We start from the raw sequence: 21,533 nt of genomic DNA, 5'->3' as shown, positions 1-21,533 counted from the left end.
GAGTAGTAGACTCGTATTAAAAACGATGTTGAATCGAAGAAGTAAAGTATATTAAACGAATAGTACTTCGAGCGTATCGCCGTATAAAGTGGTTTAAGTGAATAGTACTTTATAAATATCGAATTGAACTTTAGCTAGCTCGATCTTCGAATTAAAGTAACGACTTTTTAAGTAATACTTATCGAGTATATCGAATAGTATGCTCGACGGACACAAATCGAAGAAAGATCGCTTTTAAAGCAATAGCTTCGAAGCTTATATGCAAAAGCACTTGATTATTAGCTTAGCGTATATCGAATACTCTTTAAAAAAACACCGCAAAAGCATATAGTTAATAACTTAGCGTATAACGTGAACTCCGAATATATAGCTTTTCGTAAAAGAAGCAAATTTAAAAAGGGTATAAAAACCAACTTTCGGTTCGATTCCTTGCGTAAGTTATTAAATATATATAAAAGAAAAGAGCTCCGACATATACTTAACGTTAAATCAAAAGATATATATAAATATAGCTATAATAAAATCGTAAGTAAATAAAAGAAAAGAAAAAAGACGATCGAAAGACACTCGGATATATGTTATAAGTACGTGTATTGTATTATATAATGATATAGTGCTAGTTCAAGGAGGAACTAACTACTCGTTTATATAAGAGCTTACACGTGACTTAATCACGTGCTTAGCAAGGCTAGAGCATGCAGCGCACCTACGTGACAAAAGTGCTTAGCATCAATACTATATACATGGACAAAACAAATACAGAGCCCTAACTCCACCATAGTATATAGTAAAATTTACCCGGCATACACTTGTGCATGAAGGATCTCGACAATTGCAGCTTTTACCAAATTCTTCATATATCTTAATGCTTTCAAAGATTGATATTTTGAAGATTCCGTTGTACCGCGTTACACGGACCCTTGATGAAGCATTTGTATTTACTCGGTGGCTGCTTCATGATTTATTTACGGAAGATGATACGAAGCATACATGCTGATTATACTGCGGTTCGGAAGCGGCTGGTAAACATCTAGGCGCGGAGAAGGGTATAGTAATCTTGACCAGTATCCAGCCTATCTTGATTATATCTCGATTCTATCTCTCTCGATGAAAATTACATTAACGCACAAGCTATCTCTCCAGGTCATCGATAGCCTTCAGCACGGCTCCATCTATGCCATAGCTGAATTTGACTCCGAGACCCGAATGGGCCTGGGTCGATGGGACCATGACACTGTAGACTCCGCAGGTGATTCTTTGCCTTGCGTCCTCCCAGGGGCACTCACGCCTGATTGAGATACGTCCCAGATAGAGTTTGAAAGGGATGGGATCGGGCGAGATTTACCCGCTACTCGGGCCAGACCTCCATCATGTCCAGCCACTCGAATGTAAAGCCTGTGATGATCTTGACCCAGCTGGAAGGGAAAAAGAAGAAGAAAATCGGAGAGTCAGCCAAGGGTTCTGTGTTGCGGTCGGGAGGGCTGGGGTCTCGAGAGAGCCCCGGAAAAAAAGAAAAAAAGAAAAAAAAAGAAAAAAAAAACTTACTCCCTCACGGTCGGCATGTCGAGATGGGCGCCCGTGTCGTTCACCGTGTGGCGCGTTTCCGGGAGGGGATAGGGCGCGACGTAGAGGAACGGGACGTCGCGCTGCGCGAAGGGCACGTAATCCGCGGCGGCGACCGCGCGGCCCGTGGCCTCGCTCGTCTCGAAGGTGAAGGCGGTGGCCTGCGGGCGGCTCTCGAGGAGCTGCATCTTCCGCAGGCGGGCCTCGAGCTCGATCATCTTCTTGAAGGCCCAGTGCGTGTCGACGCTGTAGGACGGGACGGTCGGGTTGGCGGCGCCCAGGAAGTCGAGCAGGACGAAGAGCCGGACTTGGCTCAGGGCGTTGGGGTATTGGGCGCCGGCTGGGTATTTCTGATTCTCCCAGACTGTGCTCAGATCTCTGTGGGATGGGGGGGGGATGGTTAGCAAATGCGGTTTCTCCCTTGTGTTTGTTTTTTGTTGTTGTTGTTGTTGCTGTTGCTTCCCGTTAGGTTTTTTTTTTTTTTTTTTCACCTCGATCCGTACAACGCCGCTTCTTTTCCTCCGTCGAGGGACTCTTTCCCGTCGATGAATACGATTTTCACTCCCATGTCCATCGCGACGGTTCCGCCTTCTCCCAGCGCGTCCATCTCGTCGTGCATCTGCGTCATGTACCGATCCATGCTCCGGGCAGCGTGCATCAAGATGGTGCACGGCACGGCCCCGTCGGCCGCGGCGACCAGGCCATCGGGCAGGCTCTTGCTATCATAGTGCGCCGCCAGAGTCAACCAGTTCGCCTGTCCGGCCTGGGTCCACGGCGGCTCGCGGCTGAGGACCAGGTTCGCGATGGGAAGCTCCACCCCGGCCGCGTTCGTGGAAGTCGAGTTGGCCCATTCGATCTTCCACTTCGGCAGCTGGGTGCTGAAGAAGCCCACGAAGTGCTGCAGCACCGCCGCGTGGTTGGCCGAGCCGGGAGCGCGCGGCACCAGGATCGGGGAGAGGAGGCTCCCCGTGGCAGGGTTGAAGTCCGAGTCGAGCACTCCGGCCGAGATGTTCGTGAGGAAGGCCTCGTTGAGCGGCGTGTATGCGTGCGCCACGAGGAGCAGACTGTGTAGAAGCAGGTGAACGGCGGGAATGCACTCTCCGATTCCGAGAACGAGGCAACGGCTCTTCATGGCTCGGCTGGGGACATGGAAACTCGTGCGGCGGGATGCAAATGGTTTTTTGCAGTTCGGGATCAGCAATCGAGAGGAGAAGGTGGGGGCGCCAGTAGGTATCGCCTTTGATATGAATTCTTGAGCTGGATCAAAGACGCGTGGAACATCTCGAGAGGGTTTCCACGGCGAACAGAGCTGCGGACAGAGAGCATCTGATTCAACAAAGCGTCGGACGGCGCTCGCTTAGGGAAGCGATCCGTGCCAACAACGGCAGCGTGCACCTTTGCTATGGCTTTCGAGCACTTGCGGTTTTGCACGATGTTTCATTCATGGTCATGGAAAGCCCCGACCATCGCGGTGGTGTTGCTCGCCGCCCGAGACAAGTTTGGTTGGGGAGGGAGGAAAGGGGAGGGAGGGAGGAAGTGCTTCGCTAAACGCCAAACGCCAAACACCACGGCTGCAACCCGAAACGTCATTCGTCTCTGGCGCTGTCAACACTTGGGGCGGCGAGAGGAACTCCATGCGAATTCAGATCAGTCATCTCGTCTCCGGATCTTGAAGACTATCCCTAGGAGTCGGACAGTCCCTTTTTGGTTTCTCAAATTCACTCAACCATTCTCTAGACGCTGGCGCCCAAAAAAAGAAAAAAAAAAAAAAAAAAAAAAGAAAAAAACCGATACCCCCATCTTCTCCTTAATTATGACAGCTTTACCCAAGTACGAGAATGTTAGTCTAAGCGACAACGACGACTCGTCGATTACCGACGTGGACGATTCTGTAATGGGCGACGACAAGCACATGCACGGAGAGCAATACAGACCAAGATATAAGAAATCGAAGGCCGCATCATGCTTGTCGATACTTAAGGAAGGGAGATGGTTCCTTGATACAATTCTGCTCCTTGTCATCATTGTCTTGCTGCTACGAAACCAGACGGAGGCCGCCGTTCCCAAAAGTAGTGAGCGCGACGTTGGTGGAGATTTTACTGGAGTTGGACCACATCGTAAGGATATTCCGCGGCCGAGATATGATGGAAAGAAAAGAGGATGAGTGACTTCTGACCGTGCTCTAGTCCCCACCGAGGTCAAAACATTCCACATCAACCAGACGTTCGCTCCCTACAACACCACCGAATTTTTCAAGGAAGAAGTGTTGACGGCCTGGAATGAGCTGATGCCCAGTAACTATCCTCTCAGCCGGGCAGTGGATTAATGAGGGCCGTCCGCTAACCAGACACTCAGTCGGAATGGGTTTCCAGATGATAAACGACACGAGTAAATACCACGACCTGCCCACGCCCATCATCTGGCCCACCGGGACCGTCTTCACCACGTCCATGACCCACCAGCTGCACTGTCTGTTCGCCGTCGTCCAGACCTACTCGGGCCTGAAGGCCAATATCACCCTGCCCGAGGATCACCACTGGCACATGATCCACTGCTTCGACTACATGCGTCAAGCGATCATGTGTTCGGCCGACATGGCGCTCGAAGGACTGGAGACCACCTTCCCGGATCACAACGGAGGCTCGGATGGCTGGGACTCCAAGCATGGCAAGTCCGATCAGATCCCCAGTGCGCTTGTATGGAACGAAACAGAATACTGACTGTTATTCTCTCGCGGCAGTCTGCAAAAACTACGGCTCGGTGATCGACTACTTGGAGAGCGTTCGGGCGTACAACGACCAACAGATTTACTGAGCTGCGGCAGATCTGGGGAAGATGGTGCAGAAGAGTACCCTCGGATGGAGTCTGGGATCTGGATATGCAGAGGATGCATGTCGTGTAGGAAGAGGCTATTGTCCCCAGCCACAAATTTTAGTGTAATGATATCACGCTTTGCAAATGAAGTAGAGTAGCCAGAGCGAAAGCTCGCTTCTTCAGCCAGCCAGCCCCTTTCACTCCACTCCACTCCACTTCGAACGTACACATCGCTCTCGGCCACGTGCGCCACGGTCTCCATCCTCCGTCTGAGTCTGAGAAACCCCCCTTCCTTGGCCTATACGGCATCTATCTCTGTTCACGCAGTATCTCTCCACGAAGGGACATCCTGCGCGAGGGAGAAACAAACATCGGAGAACCGAACACGACGGGGGCTTCGACTTCAAGCGCGCCCCCATCCACGGCTCCGCAGCCTCCATCGCTCACCCAACCACGTCCCGCCCTGCGGTGGAAACAAAACGACCGGTAGGTAGAGTAACGAGCGCGGTAAGATTGCAAGCCGTTGCCAAGATCGGGTGAGCCGTCGGGGCGGCGACCCCCACGCGCGGGAATGTCCCGGATCCCCGTCCTTGGGTCTTCTCCCGGGGTCGGGAGTCTGCATTTTCGGGGAGAGCTTGATGGGTATCAGGACGCGGGGAGTACATACACTTCGCGTTGGGATGGGGAGGAAAGGAGGTGGTGCTGGGTATATTCTTCTCCATCCCTCCCGTGCTATCGTTGTTTGTACCTGGATCGCATCGGAACTTGGGATGTTATTATCCTGTGTACCGGTAGATTTCCTCTTGTAGATCAATATGGTGAGCGCGCCAAGTATTTCAGATAATGTTTACTTGGGGTGGACGGAGATCTGGTTTAGGGTATGGGTTACGGCTAGTGGCTACTTATCTATGGTCAAAAAGCGATGATCGAGGGACGAAGATCGCAGGAGTAGATGGGTGTATCTGCTGTGATTGAAAAGGGGTCCTGTTGTTCAAGCCCAAGCTGACTATACACTTGTCCTGCTTCTCAACGGTAGATGTTGTAGACACTTTTGTATAAGCATTTCGACTTGCCTGTCACTGTATTCTCTTGCTCTCCATATTGTTCCTACCGCGAGAAGCCCGGACCAGTGCGATTACGACATAGCTAGAGCATTGCAGCTAGCCGTCCCAACACTCCTCAGCCGCTGCAATATAAAAACACGCCGAGAAAAATACCAGACTCACGTCGCTTGACCTGAGCGGAAGGTGCTGAGTTGGAAACCGAAACGGAGAGACGCGCTCCGCAACACTTCATATCTGGCGCGGTTTGGTTTCAGGACGGTCTGGCTCGCTTACCCTTCCAAGATAGGCATCCTAAGCGAGATTTTCGCACGACCATCATACCCTCTGCCGTAACTTCCCACGTCAGAGTTCGCAGTTCGCAGTTCGACGGAACTCTCTTCGCACAAGCTACCCGCCGCGCACGCAAGCCTAGCTTCGACTGACCAAGCACAGCACCGAGCGGCATCCTCCAGGACCGTTTTCGCATCTGGGGCACTCGCTACGTCTTCAGCTGTTTGGTTTGCTACGGGGCGGCAAAACAAGCAACAACCGGTTTTTCCTGATGCGTATCTTGAGCCTCTGCGGATGCCGCCCGAGGCCTGAACAGTTTCCGCTGTTCGAACGGGGAGTGAAACTAGAGTGATCGCTATTCTGACCTTTTTCGAGAGTCCGACATGGATCTCTCTCGTGAACGCTCCGCGAATCGTATCCAGCCTGGTCTTGTTGATCTGTTCTGCCGAGACACGACACACCAATAGCGGCAGCCGTATGGACATCGGCTATTCGATGAAGTCGATCAGCTGGAGTTGACGTGTGAGCCGCAGTTTCGACGTGGTTCCAGATATGGCTGCTCGTGGCATGAATGACGACCCGGGCTGCGGGCGGCGGGGAGGTGGGCGCTATATGTATCTTGCTCAAATCCAAGTCGACGTCTCGTTATCAAACCATTCCTTCTCATTCCTTCTCACTTGTTCACATCGATCCATTCTCTCCCTCCCACATTCCTGCTGGCAGTCATTTTCATAATATCGAACCAACCGGTCTTTTTTTTTTTCTTTTCTCCACTCTCTATACTCAGATTCTGCTAGCCAGTTTCGAGTTCTCTGCTCCAGTCACTCCAATCAATCAATTTAATCTTTCAGAATGCAATTGACACACGTCGCTCGATTCTTGGCGGTGGCCATGCTGGCTGCTACGCCTATCCAAGCTGCACCTGTACGTATGGCATAGCTACAGTTCAGACGTGCTGGCGGCTAATACCGGGACAGATCGAAGATAGCAACTTGGTCGTCAGACATCACAAGGTCAGTACGCCAAAGTCTTTCCCCTCGAGCTACGGCTAATATCAAGATAGGGAGCCGGAGGTGGACTCGCGAAGCTCTTGGGAGGTGGAGCCGACAAGCGTGAGGTCGAGATCGAGGCTCGCCACCACAAGGTCAGCCAGCATCCAGATCCCTGCTGCCTGCGCGGAAGCTAATATCAAGATAGGGAGCCGGTGGTGGCCTCGCTAAACTCCTGGGGGGTGGAGCCGACAAGCGTGAGGCCGCAGTCGAGTTTGTTGACTTGGAAGCTCGTCATCACAAGGTCAGCATTCGAAAATATATTCTACTCGAGCCGAAGCTGATATCAAGATAGGGAGCTGGCGGTGGACTCGCTAAGCTCTTGGGAGGTGGAGCCGACAAGCGTGAAGTCGACATCGAGGCTCGCCACCACAAGGTCAGCAATCATTCGGATTCATTCCTGCCCGAGCTGAAGCTGACGTCAAGATAGGGAGCCGGTGGTGGACTTGCTAAACTCCTCGGAGGTGGAGCCGACAAGCGCGAGGTCAAGACCGCAGAGGCCGAAATTGAGGCTCGCCACCACAAGGTCAGCAATCGTTCGGATCCCTTCTGCCTGCGCTGAAGCTAATACCAAGATAGGGAGCCGGTGGTGGCCTTGCCAAACTCCTCGGAGGCGGAGCCGACAAGCGTGAGGTCGACATCGAGGCTCGCCACCACAAGGTCAGCATTCGAAATATCTTTTACTCGAGCCGAAGCTGACATCAAGATAGGGAGCTGGCGGTGGACTCGCTAAACTCCTCGGAGGCGGAGCCGACAAGCGTGAGGTCGACATCGAGGCTCGCCACCACAAGGTCAGCAATCGTTCGGATCCCTTCTACCTGCGCTGAAGCTAATACCAAGATAGGGAGCCGGCGGTGGCCTTGCCAAACTCCTCGGAGGCGGAGCCGACAAGCGCGAGGTCATGATTTGATCCAACCAAGAGCAAGCAGGCTACCTATCTATCTATCTATCTACCCGTCGCCACACGACACCGCGCCGTCTGCCCTCCCCACGGAACCGCCATTTTTTCTTTGATTGATTGATCGATGCAGGAGCACTATCCCTAAGCTATTGATGGTAATGTCGAGATGGATCACGATTCTGAGAAGTGGCGTCGGGCCAGAGGTCACCGCATCGAAATAGAATAATAATGGAAATACTTAGCGTCTACCAGCCTTTCTTTTTCTTTCTCTTTCCTTTCCCTTCCTTTCCCTGAATGATTCAACATCCAAATACCTCCTTCTCACGCCCTCCGTAACGGCGGCAGCCTCCATCATCACCGTCGGCGGCTCGTCTCGCTTAACATATATACATATATACCTATATACCGCCCCCCCCCCCCCCCCCCCCCCCTGCAAAAGTAAACAATCAATCAGCACAAGCTCACTCTGCGCTGATAACCCAACCCAACCCAACCCAAACCCAACCCACCCATCGCGACATCCCCGCCCATCCCCGCCCATCCCCGCCCATCCCAGCCCAGCAGAAGCAAGGCCTACAGTAACGGCGCCAGCGAGATCTACCTACACCGTTCTTGTTCTTGAATCTGCTTGTGTTTTTTCGTCTGTGGGCTGAGAAGGAGAGAGGGAGAGGGAGAGGGAGAGGGAGAGTGTGTGAGAGAGAGACACATCTACGGTATTCAGGGCGCATGCGCCGAATTTTCAATTCGAGGGTTAACATTACTAGAAGGGAGGAGTAGAGAACGAGGACACGCATCGACCATCTCGGAATCAGACACATAACATGGGCGTCTGGTACCGATACCGGTAGCCCTACTGGTTCGCCCGCATCCAAGCTGGCCACACGTCGGCGTCCCAGTGATGACCTAAGATGGCCACTTTCCCGTCGCGGCCCAGGCTGTCACGTCGTCAGTCAGGGGGGTGCATCGGGCTTGGGCTTGCAGGACGTCTCACCGGAGCAGCTCTTCTCTCTCGTTGCACAGTCTCAGGAACAGGTGGAAGTCATGCCTGGTGACGTCGCAGCGGAGGGCCGCGCCGTAGACCACGTGGTAGACCTCGGCTTCGTCGGCCGCCCGCTGGTCGCCGCGGCCGCGGCCCGAGAGCAGGCCGGGGAGATCGGCGCGCAGGGTGTCGTTCCGGATGCGGGCCCACTTCGCCGGGGTGAGGCCGCGGCTCTTCAGGGGGGCGAGGTCCCACGTGCGGGGGAGGTCCCATCCGTTCTCGACCATGATCAGCAGCTGCGCCGAGAGGGGCTTCCGCATCTCGGCCGTGCTTCCGAAGATAAATGTCAGTCAGTCGGTCGGTCAGTCACGGCGTGGGAGGGGGCAGATCCGGCCACACGTACCTATCGGAGCCCGAGGACACGAAGAATCGGCCGTAGAGGAACCAGTCGCAGAGGTACGTCTGGAAGACCTCCGCGGGCAGCGGCTGGACCATCTTCGTCCTGATCTCCTCGAGGAGCGTCGCGGCCGTGATTCGCGACCCGCGCTCGACGCAGAGGCGGTACATCCAGCGTCTGATGATGCCTTCCGCGTCGTGGATGCCGGGGGGCCGCCTGCTCAGTGCAAAGGGTAGGCGACGAGGCGGGCCTTGCACGCCCTGTTCCGTGCACGTCTCCCACCCGTCCGGGACGAGGAATACCTTACCTGTGATGGGGCTTATCCGGAAAAGCTGGCCCGCGCGGTGGGAATAGACGAGGAATGCTTCGAGGACCTTCTTCGGCACAAGGGGGCTCAGACCAGGGCTGAACGAGAGCCGATCGTTCACCAGCTTGGAGAACTCCGCTCTCGTCCACCCGGCGCAGTCGTCGGGATGGAACACATCGAGCAGCGGGAAGATGTCGGGCGAGGTGAAGAATTGAGCTAGCAATGTGGCCCAGTTGTCCGGCGACTCGCCGAATCTCCCCTCTCCGATCATCGGCGCCGTGGGAATCATCGGACGCTCTTCCAGAAGACGGATGGCATCTTCCAATGCCATTTTGCTACCGAACATGGGAGCCACCGGGCCTAGCATCGATTGGATCGTCGTCCTCGGGATCCTTTCCCCGTGCCTCTCTCTCGGCAGCTTCGTCGGGACGTCTTTCCCCTCGCCGATCTTCCTCGCCCGGGCAAGGAAACTCTCAAAGTCGTCGCATTCCTTCTGGAAGAGATTTCCCAGGTCCCGGAAGTCGTCCTTGGAGTATCGCGAGGGATCCTTCGCCGTTACCAGCCACGGGTTGTAGACGGAGATGGATTCGTGATGCGCTGCCAGGAGCTCGAATATCTCGCTCCGCTGCTGGACGGAAAGATCCCCTTCGACAACGAGGTCGTCTAATCTCGCCAAGAGTGTACTTTTGCGATCGTGGAAAAAGCAGGTCTTGTAGATGTAGTTGATAGATTGAGGATGGTTGACTTCCTCAGGTATATCTTCCCTGTAACGAGTGGTCGCGGCGAGATCTGGAGCTGGTCAGCACGGTCTCGCCTGGAGATGGCATTCGTTCTTGGAAGCGTGAGCTGGAAAGGAATGCTTCTAGAGCATGAATCAAGGCGAACCGCTCCCCGTCATCGCCCGCAGAAAATTTTTCCAGGAGGTGCTTACCCGACATCCACTTGAGGATTTTCACGACGAGGTCGTTCCGTGACTGATGATCCACGATCGTGTCGTTGTTGATGTACGACTCGTAGCTTTTCGTCTGCTGTGCCAGCAAGAGGGACTTGAGCTCCCGATGATGCTCGGCTTCCTGTTCCATCTCACGGCTTCGATGCCCTTCCAGAGTCTCAACGTCGTCTCGATAACCGGCGGCTCTCGCTTGGCGAAGCACGTGTACCTGGTTCTGCACCATCTCATCTCTGTCGTTGCAGAGACGCTCGTGACTCCTGATCTCCCTCTCCAGACCACGAATGATCTCGTTGCTCCTGTCTTGGATCTCCAGGTTGTTGGCTCGATCTTGCTGCAGAGCACGCTTGCGCTGCGTCAGCTCAGCCAACGCCGGCGTCACCCAGAACTCGAGGCCGGTTCTGTACCACGGAAATGTCCGGACGTCGTCATTCTTGGGCGGGACTTCGTATGTGAAGGTTTCCGGGGCTCGATCCGCTCTGGTCCAGGACAACCCGGACCTGGGTCTCTGCGGTGCTGGTGGACCTCCTCGGGAGACTGTCCTTGTTGCCGTCTCCAGCCTCTTGAAGTTGAGCCAGACTTGCTTCATGATAAGCTTGTTCTTCACGAACCATTTGGCCAGCGGTACGAGTTCACGCTCTTGCTGTTTGATTTGAGACGCGTAGATGTCATGCTGACCGAGCTGGTCTTGCTGGTCCAGGAGGTAAAGAATCTGATGCTGAATCGTATTGTACTCCGACTTTCTCGTTGCCCATGCCTTCTTGTTTGCTGTCCACCACTCCTTCATTCCTTGCAGGTTGCCCAAGTACAGGCGGAGCTGTCCATCGGACGCGATGAGACTCTGGTACGTGTCGCACTGCAGGCGTTCTCTCAATCGCCTGCTGTTCGGGCTGAGAGGAGGACTTCCCGGGTTGGCTGGACTGTTAGGCGGAGTCGCGAACTCCAGATGCTTACGGATCGCGTCGGCTTCGGAGGTCGATACAGCATTGCCAAGCCTCGACTGTAGCTCGGAGTGGCTGGCTTCGAGGATTTCCCGAATCTCTTGATCGATGAGAGACATCTCGGACTGTGCTGGGCTGTGTTCGTCGGCAGCCGCATGCTCGTCAACATGATCGGCGCGAGTTTCGGGAGGATGACTGGCGCGAAGGAGAGCCAACGGGTCCGGTCTCTGCTTTTGGGTCGCTTCAGCTCTGGTCTTTCTGATTTTGCCCAAATTGAGCGGTGCGACCACGGCACTGGGCCTCCGTGCAGATCGACCTGAGGAGATGGGGGGAATAGGGGGCGGACTAGATGATCCAGCCCGAGGAGATCTCAGATCGCGAGAAGGCGCCATTGCGACGGTGCTAGATGATGCTAGATGATGCTAGAACGATGAAGCACAGTTGCTAGGCAAGGGGAAGAATATACGGTTCTCCAGGCAAGACGACGGCTTTCATCTTTCGGGATTCTTTGTTACTCGGACGCCTTTTGCTGCAAACGGTCTTGTCCCCGGATGCGGAAGTCCAGATTGCAAGCCAAAAAGCTTCGCACGAGGAGAGTTCGAACACAGAACTGTCCCAAAGATTCATAATCTATAGTGTGTTTCTATACTATATCTTGTGCCAAAGCAGACCTGCAATGCACATTTGCAGTTTCCAGTACTGTAACCCTACACCGCACGACAATATATATGCAAAATTGAGCATTCTATGCCTCGAGGACTCTAGCTCACGGATCCAGCGCAGACAACTTCACAGCGGGGCGACGCTATGAATTGAAATGAAATGGATGTGCCTCAGACTATCTTCACTGTCCCAAATCAACAAAAATATCGACAGTCATCTCTTTCTCATATCAGTCGCCACCCTCAAACTGACTGATACTTGGAATTTTCCAGGCGAGGGAGGCAGTTGAGCTTGAACGAGAACTTGGTCAAAAAAGAAAAAGAGAAAAAAAAAAAAAAAAAAAAAAAAAGATAGAAAAAAAAAGAAGAAAAAAAAAATATCAATTCCCAACTCCAACCTCCAAATCCTGCGCAACGTGTCTGCGAAATGAGAGCAGGGAACAAGCTAAAGCACAAGAACGGCCTCGAAGCATTCTCACCGCGACCCCAGCGCGCTCAAATCACCCGACGATACCACGACCGCCCCATTGCGGTCCAGCCTACCCACGAAAACGCGTTATAGCCAACGGCACAATCCCGAACGGAACGGGATCCGCGAGAGCAGGCAAGCACGGGGACCCAAGCCAGGAAAAAAGCACCGCGGAAAGCTCTTCCCTTACCCGAACAGTGTCCCTGCCGTCGTGCAACAAACGCCTCAGGAAGAGGTGGGACGACCGTCTCCGTCTCGAGACCCTTCCAGCTTACGCCACGGCTACGGCTCTGCTTGGTGGGGGTGGGGTTGTATATCAGGTCGTACGTACAGTTGCCATTCCGGGATGGCGTCCGCGTGGAAGCTCGGCCTCGGCAGGGCGTTGGCGATATTGCTTGCTTCGCCGGCTGAGGACATCGCGTGCGATGCGGGAGAGGAGGCGCGGCGGTGTTTCGATCATGGCGGGAGTCAGAGGGGGGGGCGCGGGGGGCGGGGGGCGGGCCTCTGAGAGGCACGGGCCATCCGTTGTTGACTCGGATGAGAATCTTGTCGTCGTGGATGGTGCGATAGACGAAGAAGGATCCTGCTGCAGACCAGTACCGCAGATGCTTCTGGTAGGTCGCTAGGTCCATTTTCGATTTGGGTACGAAGCCGAGGATCTTTGGCTTCTTCCAGGCATTGATTGCCCCCAGCATAGCCGACGCGAGATACAACGGTGCCTTTGTGGGGTCGATTTGGAGGCTCTGAAGCACCAGTTCCTCGAGGTCCGCGAGTCCTTTGGGTTTCTTCTTCGAATCATAGGTCACTTTCCTCCGAGGACCGCCGACGGGTTCCTCATGGCAGTTGACCCATCCGTACTTTCGGGTGATTGGTGCGATCCTTCGGGACTGGGCACCGATGTAGAACAGCTGACTAGTATGATGACAGTACGTAACAAACGCTTCAAGAACTATTTCTGGAACGGGGGCGTAGAGATGGTTGTTTACCGCAGTAATAAATTCTCTGAGACTCCATGTGTCCCCACTCAGGCCGAAGTCGGGAAAGACGTCCGGGGATATGAAGAAATCTTCGAGCACGTCGAGATATCTTGTCGACTTCTGATCGTATTCTCTGTCGGTTTTCCAGTTGGGTATGAAAGAGCCCGACGAGCTGACGAGATATTTTTCGGCAGCCGCTAACTCCAGACCGGTCCAAAATAGTGACCGCTTAGGCCGCAACAGATGATCAGCTGGGGGTGGCGTCGGGACAGGTTCCAAGACCCGGGCTGTAGGTGGAAGATCTCTCTCCCTGAAAATGGCGACAGTATATCTGACCAGTCCCGAGTACCGATTCTGCTCTTTCTTGACGAAGCCTTTGGCAGTCTCACGAGATCTCTGTTGAATGTCGATGCTTTCCGATTCTGAAGACGTTCCAGATCTCGGCGATCTTCTTTATCGAAAGTGTAGTGAGATTCGATACGATTGACAATCTTTCCCCTCTCGCGAGTGGATAGATGCTCGCCGTTCTTGAAGACGGACTTCTGTTCCTGTACTTCACCTTGCTTATGGTGGTGGTGGTAACAAGCATAGTAGAGATTCTCGAAGAAGTCTACACCCGCATTAGTACTAAAGTCGAAGATTTCATTTTCCACGCCCTCTGCAACGAAGTTGAGTATCTGGCCAATGATCCGATTTAAAAGCCGCGCGCCTCTGAAGAGCCCATCGAGCGCAGTCAACTCTGTGATCTTTGAATTGTAGAGACAAACCTTGTCTTCCTGCCCAGCTGCAAAAGAAATCTCGGCAATCTTGGCGTCGCATCGCGCGTTCAGGATGCGATCGATCCTGGCTTCGAAACCGTGGCTTTGAACCTGACCCTCATCGAAAACGGCCTATAGATAGCGAGATGGTTAGCGACCACTCATCTAAGACTCCGGAAAACACGCAGGGGGAAATCTCTCTCTCTCTTACTTACCTTCTCGGTTTCTAAGTCTTCCTTGTAAGAAGTTACAATTTCCTTGTCAATCTTTTTTGGCAGCAAGTCTCTCAAGTCTTTTACCTCAACCATCGTGGAATAGGTGCTAGCGCTTTCCCTCTCAAGCTTGCGTATTTCATTTTCAATATCACTGAAAGCAGGCCTGGGCCAGGTACTGAACCTTTTTCTTCCGGAAGAAATCGAAAGTTGTGATGTCTTCACCTGGGCCGTGGTCACACGTCCATTGAATAACATAGTCGTCGGTCGAGTGTTAAGAGCTATTATCGATTTCCACTTCGAGTTTTTAAAACTTGGCGTAGACCCCATCCATGAGGAACTTGTTTGGGTGAAACCATCTGTAAAGCGGCAAATTTGACTTTTGCAATCGCTCAATCTCACGCAATTGCGAGCCGAGATTGTTGCTCATCGTTGAAGAATATCTTCTCGAGGCTCGACTTCCACGTCGACCTCCCCGGGACAGCATACCTCCGATTTTGTCGTCAGTCACGTCCAGCGCGTCCCTCTTCTCTTGCCATTCTTGTCGATTCTTGGTCCACTTCAAGATGATTAGTATCCCAGTGGCCAGAGTATCGACACCTGAGGATAAATTTATAAAGAATCGAGACCATGTAAGTGAAGGAAGGCTAATGTACGTACCCACTGACGAATATGATCTCTGCATTGATAGCTAGACTAGCAAAAGTACCAAGGTTAGAGTCTAGCTACATCCAGATCCGTCAATCGATTATGAAGAAGTTTATCCAAGTCCATTACAGCCTGAAAATCTTTGCCTTTCAAAATTTCCTGAAACGCTTTGGACCTCGGAGAAAGCTGAGGTTTAGGCGGCGTAGTAGGCGAGTTGGGTGGAGTCGTTGCAACAAGATGCTTATAAACAATGGCGGCGTAAGGGGAATCAGTTATCGCTGCTCTCCGGCTAAGCTCAATATGAGTAGCATCAACGGCACCTTCAAGCTGCCGAGCAGCCAAGTTAATGTTGAATTGCCGTGAACTGTGCTCATCATCGGAATGACTGGGCAACGAATCATCGCTATCGAACTCGTGAGAGCTTCTTCTAGTCCTCGCGAAATCTAGGGCACTAGGTCTGCTCCTTCCGATAGCACCTCGATTTTTGCTCACTCTATCCGCTGTCTCAACGCCTGATTTTCTGCGAGACGGCCCAGCCCTGGGAAACGGTGGATCATGGGGAGGCGCCATTTTTTCATGAATTTGAGCCTAGCCAGTCAGTGGATGCTGTTATATTTACTCCACAACTTTGTGGGGAGAAGGTTAACTTTGGATTACTACACTGGCACTGTTGATATCAAATTCAAGGTGTCTTTGTTAGATGATCCCCAACTTCCGCAAGCGACGTATAGCGGAAGTTGGAGGAGTCACAAAAACTAGGCTGCTTTGTCAAAGGCTCTACTCCTTTGTATTGGCATACCTCAATCTGTATCTTCCGAGTCTGGAACTTGAGACTTGGCAAGATTTGTTGATAATCTGAGAACGGCTATCCCACCATTTAGTTGCGCCCCTACAATCAGTGTTCATCAATCGTTGTCCCAAACTCCAGCAATGCGTTGACCAAATTCGTGAGTCTCATTACTCCGTGGCAAGGGCTACTTCCCAGCGTCTTCTTTCAGGCTGACAATGCGGTTCAAGACAACTTTGTCGTCAGTGCTATCCGAGTCCATCGCCTTGAAAATATCAGTTTTGCGTAAAAAGAAGTGATTTTTGATTGTTGCCTTACCATATAAGCAACACGCATTGCTTGGAATCGCACAGATTCGAGACCTCCCTTGCCCAGCTCAGACTCTCCGGCAGCTTCAGGCCATGGCGCACGTCTCTTGACCTCCTCGAACCCGGATTCGATGATCGCATTTGGCCAGATTTCCTCGCTGTTGGGGTTGATGTCCTTGAGGAATCCACCTGGGGCATTGTCCGGCTTCTCACTCATGAATAATGAGTTTTGAATGCGGACCTCGACGTTTCGTGATCCTTCAGCAACCCAGTGTATGTATGTTTTCGGCTTCTTTCCCTCCTTATCAAAGACTGCCCTAATCTCCGTAACCTTGTCGTCATCTTTCGTGAACGAAACAGCCTTGATCGGGAAGGGTACATGAAGGAGACCGACAGACTTCCCAGGAGCAAGACGGAAGTATTCCTTGCTGTCAACCTCTCTGAAGTCAGTGCGCTCAATGTAAACAGTCTTTGTAAACTTGACCTTGTGACTACCCATAGCAGGGTCCTTGGGCGAGAACGGGAGTTCAAGCTCCAGCTCTTCGGCATCCTCGATGACGACAGGAACAGGGTCCAAAACCAACATCAATCGTGGAACGGTACGCTCGAGATATTTGCGTATGGTTTGATCGAACCGAGCGAGTTGGATAACGGTAGGAGAGGTCGTAACACCAAGTTCGCTGACAAACTCGAGGATTGCGCCAGGTGGAACTCCACGTCTCTTGATTGCGATCAGAGTGTAAAGTCTTGGGTCATCCCAGCCACGAACGTAGCCCTCGTTCACCAACTTCATGATTTTTCGCTTCGACAATACAGTTCCTTCAATACTCAAACGGCCGTATTCTCTTTGCATGGGCCGGTAGACATCCAGAGTGTCATTCAGCCATTCATAAGACACCCGCGACTGGACGAATTCGGTAGTACAGAGAGAGTGGGTAATCTTCTCGAAACTATCGCAGAGACAGTGAGTAAAGTCGTATGTTGGGTAAATCTTCCACTTCGGACCAGTTCTGTGATGTTCCGCGTCTAAAACTCTGTACGCTGCCAGATCCCACATTTGGGGGTTTCCGTCTTCGATATTTTGCTTCATACGCAGGAACGCCTCTCGAGGCTTATATTTTCCGTCTCTCATGGCCCGGAACTTCTCCAGGTTCACCTCAATCGATTGGCTGGCATGCTCGCACCGGAATCGTGGTCCGTGGTCCTCGCCTCCTCGTTGGGCCTTGAGCTCAGGATCTGAAGTTCGATCAATATGTATGGTTCATTATCTAGCATGTGCGACATACCTCCACAATGGCAAACGTATGCCTTTTCCAGTTCTATGAGCTTCTCCGCCTTCTCGTACAACTTGTCGAAATTATCACTGGAGTATGTAATTTCTTTTGGTGTGAATCCCAGCCACGATACGATCTCCTTGATAGCTTTAAAGTACTTCTCCTCCTCAGCCTCCGGGTTGGTATCGTCGAATCTCAGATAGCACTCTCCACCATGGTATCGAGCAAAGCCAAAATTGACGGCGATTGCTTTTGCGTGGCCTATGTGCAGATATCCGTTCGGTTCCGGGGGAAAACGCGTAACCACTGGAGTGACTGGTCTCTCTTTGTATACACCGTCAAGCCATCCTTGAGCAAACATGCTCATGGGCTCGGCCTTGACCTCCTCGCCCTTCGTTGGTGTAGATTTTGGAGCCGCGGTATTTGGTTTCGCAGGCGCCTCAGCCTTTGCTTTGGCTGAAGCAGCCTTCTTCGCACGCTTCTGCAGGCGCTTCTTTAATTCTGATTTCGAGACCATCTCCCCCGTCTCCTCGTCGAGTTGAAGCTTCGCGACATTTTCTGCAACTGCGTCCGCCATGATTGCGCCTTCGAGGCAGGTTATCTTGAGTTGTCAGTAGATTCGTAGGCTCCGTCACCAGTACATTTGCTCTCGTTTCGTGGACTGTAGTAGGGGCGAGGGAACCATTCCGTGGTTGTGAGTCAACACGGGATTAAATTTCTTTGTCGCAAGGCTGCCGGCATGCCCCTCACTTTCACGTGACTAAAATTCACCTGCGCAGCCTTGCCTATAGGTAGCGCTCACATCTTCTTTTGAAAGCTCCCATGACTCCAAACTTAATAAAACACAGGATATTTCGATCGCATGTTCACTGCTACCAGAAGGATCATGTCGACCATCCCGGTATCAGAGATACCAACAGTATCACTCCTCTACCACCTCAAGAAGCTCATTCCAGCAACATTCGACACTGAAACCGAAGCCCCGAAGCCTTCCCAATCCCTAAACGATCGCATCGGACTTATTCAAGGAGATATCACCAAACTCGAAGTTGGTGCTATCGTTAATGCTGCAAATAATTCGCTGCTTGGAGGGGGAGGTGTAGACGGGGCTATACACAGAGCTGCTGGGCCTGAACTGGTCAAAGAGTGCCGCCAGCTGAAAGGTTGCGATACTGGCTCGGCCAAGATCACAAACGCATACAATTTGCCTTGCAAGAAGGTCATTCATGCAGTTGGTCCTGTTTATGATTCCAGCTTCAAGGACGAGAGCGAGGAAGACCTGGCCGGATGCTACACTACAAGTCTGCAGCTCGCAGTTGCGAACGACTGCAAGAGCATTGCATTCAGCGCATTGAGTACTGGTGTTTACGGATACCCCAGCGATGATGCAGCCCCTGTTGCGATTAAGGCTGTTAAGGACTTCCTTCAAGCTAAGGACGGAGACAAGCTCGAGAAAGTCATCTTCTGCACTTTTGTTTCAAAGGATGTGGATGCGTATAACAAATGGTTGCCGTAAGTGACGTCGTCATACCCGGCTCTTACTTTGCTAATAGTAGCAGACGATTCTTCCCATCTACCGAAGAGTCAGAGAGTGACTGGGAGGAAGTTGAAGCTGGAGAGTCTGCGGAAAATGGCCCTAAGGCAGCCGTATGTATCCTATTACTTTGCTTTATCATCGCCCAAGTCCATCTCACGACTTTTCGTTCAACTCCTAATGAACGATGGCTAACACTTTACCAGGAGAAGGAAGATACTCCAGCTGCAAAGGACTCTGACGCGAAGGAGAATGAAGAGGCCAAAGTTACACTTCCAGATGTCCCAACCACAGAGCCAGTGAATGACGGCCCTGCAACGAAAAAGCAGAAGTCGAGCGATGACGAGCAGAAGCTTTAGAGGCTTATTAGTCCTTGGGGAACGGCATGATACCAATTTGATACCGACACTTGGGGGGAGTTGGGTATGGGTATGGAGTCAGGAGCACTTTTAAGCATTGATTTTCTGGGGGATGATAGCAGTTTTACTTTACCAAAGTGCAACAACAAAAAGCCATATTCTTTCAAGGCGTATGAATTGCTTGTAGTCAGTCTCCCTGTATCGTGTGAGACATTCAGAACTCCTCCACGCCAATCCCCAAGCTCCGAAACTATCTTCCTTATGGCCACAGACAATTCTGAAGTCGGGACCTTGCCCAAGCGAAGGAAAATCTAGAGAGTGGTACCGAGGTGTTGCTTCAAAAGAGTCACAGCCGAAATTCTGGAAAAAAAAAAAAACAAACAAAAAAAAACTGAAGCTCTACGTAGCTTTCCGTTGCTGCTATGATGACCCCGCCATCGTCAGTGCTCACCTCCAAACTTTACGCCCAGCTAACATGTCGCAAAAGAGCATCTACAAAGGCGACATTGATTTTTCCACTTTGGCACTCCAGGATAGAGATTTTGCAAAAGTGTAAGTCAGCAGTAGGAGTAGAAATACTTCAGTACTTGTCTTGAGCCATTGCGGGGAGCTCTGCGCCTCGTTACCCCTCCGTAGGAAACACGCATCCATCCACTTCTACTACATAATTAGGGTAGAGAGCTGACACCAAACAGCCTGAAACCAAACGGACAGCTCGATTTCAGCAATCCAGAATCTGTCCAGCAACTTACAAAGTCCCTCTTAAGGCGCGATTTTAGCTTGGAGATCACGTTACCTCCTGACCGGCTGTGCCCTCCTGTGAGCAAGGTAGCGTCCGGTCTATCAATGACCGGCATGCTAATGGCGTCAAGGTCCCGAATCGACTGAATTATATACTCTGGATTCAGAGTCTACTGGATAGCACGAGTGACAGCTACACCGATAGATATGATCCCGAGCGAGAAGTTCTCGGTCTCGACGTCGGCACCGGCGCGAGCTGTATCTATCCGCTGTTAGGATGTTCTCAACGTCCAAACTGGAGATTTGCTGGCACAGGTAAGTTGTAACTACCAAAAAAAAAAAACATATATATATATATACATATATATATATTTAAATTTTTCTTAAAAGCCGTACTAATGTCACTATAGATACCGATGACAGGAGTTTCCAATTCGCCAAGAAAAATGTCCAGGACAACGGCCTCCAGACCCGAATCAAGCTCCTCCAGACCCAGCCCGATGGCCTACTTCTCCCTCTAGACCAGATGGGTTTCGATTCGTCTGTACAACCCTCTCTAGATTGGCATGCCATACATCATTGCTGATGGATCCATAGTATCGACTTCACCATGTGCAACCCCCCCTTCTATACATCCACCACCGAACTCCTCGCCTCGGCCGCCTCAAAGCAACGGCCCCCCTTTACAGCCTGCACGGGCTCCGAATCCGAGATGGTCACTCCCGGCGGCGAAGTCACCTTTGCGTCCCGCATGATAGACGAAAGTCTCGTGCTCAAGGACCGCGTGCAGTGGTATACGTCTATGCTTGGGAAGTTCTCAAGTATTGAGGTGCTAGTGAAGAAGCTGCAAGGCAGTGGAGTTGATAATTACGCCGTGACGGAGTTTGTACAGGGGAGTAAGACGAGGAGGTGGGCTATTGGATGGAGTTTTGAGGATCTTAGGCCAGGTATGGGTATCGCGAGGGGGGTAGGGACTTTGCAGAAGGGCTTGTTGCCTTTTCCGGGGGATTATGTGATTACGGTGAGTCGTATTTACCCGTGTATATGCTCTCATGTCGGATAAGCTGACGAGAGTCAGTCAAGGAGCAATCAGGCAGATGTTGGGCAGAAAATCAACACTATCCTGGGCCAGCTGCCTATGAAGTGGAGGTGGAAATCTACAATCTACACTGGCATTGGGTTCAGCGGAAAGGCTGTCTGGTCTCGTGCTGCCCGTCGACATGTTACGAAGAGTCACGACGCAGCGATGGAGGACGACAGCGATGAAGAGGAAATGGCATTTGGGTGCAAAGTCCAGGTCGAAGCCAATGCAGGAGGCGTGGGTGGATCGAAAATCACGATCAGATGGCTCAAGGGACACGATAGTGTCCTCTTCGAAAGCTTCTGCGGCATGCTGAAGAGGAAGATCGAGGAAGAGGTGAAGTGATACGAGCTTGTCATGATTGGTAGCATAGTTGCAACTCTCTCTCAAGCTCTGAGTGATCAACCAAGTGTGCTTCTAATTCCTTTTGCAACAACCTTGATCCAACGTCGATATCACCATATCAAGCGTTTTTTTTTGTTATAGGCA

The 21,533-nt window shown here is 52.0% G+C and overlaps 8 protein-coding genes across 8 annotated transcripts; 4 read left to right on the top strand and 4 right to left on the bottom strand.

The window, feature by feature from the left end:
* Positions 1-1,348: 1,348 nt before the first annotated feature.
* L3040_004817 (uncharacterized protein) lies at positions 1,349-2,695 on the bottom strand (the record flags this gene model as incomplete). The annotated part of the gene is made up of 3 exons (XM_007288531.2): positions 1,349-1,415; positions 1,546-1,941; positions 2,055-2,695. 3 exons carry the CDS (start codon positions 2,693-2,695, stop codon positions 1,349-1,351), a joined length of 1,104 nt encoding a protein of 367 aa, XP_007288593.2.
* A 681-nt stretch (positions 2,696-3,376) lies between these two features.
* Positions 3,377-4,377, top strand: L3040_004816 (uncharacterized protein; the record flags this gene model as incomplete). Its single annotated transcript, XM_066156343.1, has 4 exons — positions 3,377-3,680; positions 3,750-3,857; positions 3,919-4,230; positions 4,304-4,377. The coding sequence occupies 4 exons, from the start codon at positions 3,377-3,379 to the stop codon at positions 4,375-4,377; spliced, it is 798 nt and encodes a 265-aa protein (XP_066011756.1).
* A 2,186-nt stretch (positions 4,378-6,563) lies between these two features.
* On the top strand, positions 6,564-7,670 carry L3040_004815 (uncharacterized protein; the record flags this gene model as incomplete). The annotated part of the gene is made up of 9 exons (XM_066156341.1): positions 6,564-6,635; positions 6,689-6,724; positions 6,775-6,855; positions 6,909-7,004; positions 7,056-7,136; positions 7,191-7,286; positions 7,340-7,420; positions 7,471-7,551; positions 7,605-7,670. The coding sequence occupies 9 exons, from the start codon at positions 6,564-6,566 to the stop codon at positions 7,668-7,670; spliced, it is 690 nt and encodes a 229-aa protein (XP_066011755.1).
* Positions 7,671-8,511: 841 nt separating this feature from the next.
* L3040_004814 (uncharacterized protein) lies at positions 8,512-11,626 on the bottom strand (the record flags this gene model as incomplete). Its single annotated transcript, XM_007288528.1, has 4 exons — positions 8,512-8,596; positions 8,653-8,970; positions 9,044-10,133; positions 10,276-11,626. The coding sequence occupies 4 exons, from the start codon at positions 11,624-11,626 to the stop codon at positions 8,512-8,514; spliced, it is 2,844 nt and encodes a 947-aa protein (XP_007288590.1).
* A 765-nt stretch (positions 11,627-12,391) lies between these two features.
* On the bottom strand, positions 12,392-14,408 carry L3040_004813 (uncharacterized protein; the record flags this gene model as incomplete). The annotated part of the gene is made up of 3 exons (XM_066156340.1): positions 12,392-13,629; positions 13,692-14,232; positions 14,316-14,408. 3 exons carry the CDS (start codon positions 14,406-14,408, stop codon positions 12,392-12,394), a joined length of 1,872 nt encoding a protein of 623 aa, XP_066011754.1.
* A 1,526-nt stretch (positions 14,409-15,934) lies between these two features.
* On the bottom strand, positions 15,935-17,906 carry L3040_004812 (uncharacterized protein; the record flags this gene model as incomplete). Its single annotated transcript, XM_007288526.2, has 3 exons — positions 15,935-16,012; positions 16,066-17,291; positions 17,342-17,906. The coding sequence occupies 3 exons, from the start codon at positions 17,904-17,906 to the stop codon at positions 15,935-15,937; spliced, it is 1,869 nt and encodes a 622-aa protein (XP_007288588.2).
* Positions 17,907-18,215: 309 nt separating this feature from the next.
* Positions 18,216-19,222, top strand: L3040_004811 (uncharacterized protein; the record flags this gene model as incomplete). The annotated part of the gene is made up of 3 exons (XM_007288525.2): positions 18,216-18,841; positions 18,889-18,976; positions 19,070-19,222. The coding sequence occupies 3 exons, from the start codon at positions 18,216-18,218 to the stop codon at positions 19,220-19,222; spliced, it is 867 nt and encodes a 288-aa protein (XP_007288587.1).
* Positions 19,223-19,697: 475 nt separating this feature from the next.
* Positions 19,698-21,389, top strand: L3040_004810 (uncharacterized protein; the record flags this gene model as incomplete). Its single annotated transcript, XM_007288524.2, has 6 exons — positions 19,698-19,774; positions 19,918-20,041; positions 20,095-20,278; positions 20,374-20,503; positions 20,561-20,984; positions 21,042-21,389. 6 exons carry the CDS (start codon positions 19,698-19,700, stop codon positions 21,387-21,389), a joined length of 1,287 nt encoding a protein of 428 aa, XP_007288586.2.
* Positions 21,390-21,533: the final 144 nt, after the last annotated feature.

This window comes from Drepanopeziza brunnea, assembly GCF_022702325.1.
Source record: "Drepanopeziza brunnea f. sp. 'multigermtubi' strain 214-2 chromosome Unknown ctg7, whole genome shotgun sequence".
Classification (NCBI taxonomy): Eukaryota; Fungi; Ascomycota; class Leotiomycetes; order Helotiales; family Drepanopezizaceae; genus Drepanopeziza; species Drepanopeziza brunnea.
Note: the sequence above shows the minus strand (reverse complement) of the source record. Positions and strands in the feature narration are given on the sequence as shown.